This window comes from Oryzias melastigma, linkage group LG18, assembly GCF_002922805.2.
Source record: "Oryzias melastigma strain HK-1 linkage group LG18, ASM292280v2, whole genome shotgun sequence".
In the NCBI taxonomy this organism is placed as follows: Eukaryota; Metazoa; Chordata; class Actinopteri; order Beloniformes; family Adrianichthyidae; genus Oryzias; species Oryzias melastigma.
Window position 1 is genome coordinate 18,265,015 of NC_050529.1, and position 2,037 is coordinate 18,267,051.

The 2,037-nt window shown below is 32.4% G+C and overlaps 1 protein-coding gene across 1 annotated transcript in view; it reads left to right on the forward strand.

The window, feature by feature from the left end:
* Positions 1 to 2,037, forward strand: part of capn1 (calpain 1) — a 32,867-nt gene that overhangs the window by 20,082 nt on the left and 10,748 nt on the right. The window contains exon 6 of the mRNA XM_024288354.2: positions 1,543 to 1,711. Within this exon, the coding sequence (XP_024144122.1) occupies positions 1,543 to 1,711 (169 nt within the window). The remainder of the gene's footprint in view (positions 1 to 1,542; positions 1,712 to 2,037) is intronic.

The window sequence follows — 2,037 nt, forward strand, 5'->3', positions numbered from 1 at the left end:
TGTGAAACTTTAAATAATTTTGATTGAGATTCTACGGTGGCCCTGAAGTGCAAATCACATTAACAAATCACTCAACACAAAAAAATGTTAAAGATCGCGACAATTAAAAAAGTAAATCAAATAATAATAAAAAAACATTATATTTTAGAAACAAAATTCCAGAAATCCAAACCAAAAAACAGAATTCCAGAAAAAGAAATGAGGTAAAAAGGAAATGTTTCAAGAAACAAACTCTGATTCAAGAAATCAAAAATAAATGTAAAAAAAATGAAACAAAACAAGAAACCAGAAGAGGTAGGTACTATGAAGCATCACTGATTGGATGAAGTCTGTTCACTTTTGCATTTGGTATCTTCTGACAGACGATAATTCTTTTAGCTAAACCTTTTAGAGAAATTCTGTCACTTTAGAATAAAAACATCCTTCCTCTTTCTCTCTTTTTCAAAACCCAAACGTCAGCATCTAAGCAGTGATGTCAAATAGTACCAACCTCATCTAGTTTCTAATTCTGCTTAATTTTAATTTCTAATTTTTTGTTATATTTTATTTTAATGTTATTATTTTTTGTTAACCTCTTAACTCCTGAATTTACTTCCAGCCATTAAAAAAATTAGCTCATATTTTTTGCTTTTATTTTAGAAGATTTAGATTTCAGAAATAAAGTGATTTGTGGCATATTTGAGACAATAGGCAATTAGGGGTTAAATTACCTTTTGGTTTCTGGAATTTTGTTTGGAATTGATTTTTTTTTACTATTAGTTTTGCTTTTTTATTTTATTTTTAATTTGGATTTTTTTTTGTTGAATGGCCTTTTGGTTTCTGTAATTTTGTTTGGATTTTTTTTTTACTATTAGTTTTGCTTTTTTATTTTTAATTTGGATTTTTTTATGTTACATGACCTTTTGGTTTTTGGAATTTTTTTGGAATTATTTTTTATTTTTATTTTTTACTACTAGTTTTGCTTTTTAAGTTATTGTGCTCTTTAATATGTTTTTTTCTTGATGATTTTGTTTATTTAATTTGCACTTCAGGGCCACCGTAGATTCTGCTGCTCTACAGTGACACCTAGTGGTAGGCTGGGTCCAAAACAACAGGAGCACAATCAATCAGATTCTGATGACAGAGTTGGACTTTTTAGAACAAATCTAGACTTACTTTAAAAATGCGTGTGCCTTAAATAATTTTAAGACTTGTTTTTCCTTTAAAAAACAACATCTAATTTCAAAGTTATGGAACAGACTGTAAATAACTGAGAAAAATGTAAAATCCAGACTGAGAAACTTGAAGTTGCTCCTGTGACATCAGTTGTCCAAGTTTCCCTCTGAGAGTGATGTTTAATCTCCTTTATATATACATATATAACTCTATAGCCTTATATAGTTCTTCTGCACATTGTAAAGAGTCATCTGGAACGTGCTGCTCTCTTTTTTCCCCAGAAGTCTGAGATATTTCACATTGATGTTAACCTCACACGACATAACGTTCCCATTATTTGCATCTCCGCCGTGCCTCTGAAATACTCCGCTTCCTGTTGCGCTCCAGGCTGAACGGCTGCTACGAGGCTCTGTCAGGTGGGAGCACGTCAGAGGGATTCGAGGACTTCACGGGCGGCGTGACGGAGATGTACGATCTGATCAAGGCGCCTCCCGACCTCTTCAGCATCATCAGCAGAGCCGTGGAGAGAGGATCTCTGCTCGGCTGTTCTATTGATGTCAGTACTGAAATACTCACTTATCCTTTGAGTTTTTGACATTTTCTTGAAAAAAAAAAAGATCTTTATTAATAATAAGGTTGTGTTTAAATTCCATTAATGTTGGTGCATATAGACCACAATGCATTGCATTTAACTATTACTATTACATACATTAATAAAATAATAATTAAAGTATATGTCATTAGAACACAGTGAATTGATAAACGATTTTTGTCAAATTTTCATATTTCTTAAGTTGTGATTTGCTGTTTCCTCTGTCTGGGAGCTGATGCATTGTGGGATTTTTAGGAAGAACCATGAGAGGGCAGTGATGTCGTTGTTGG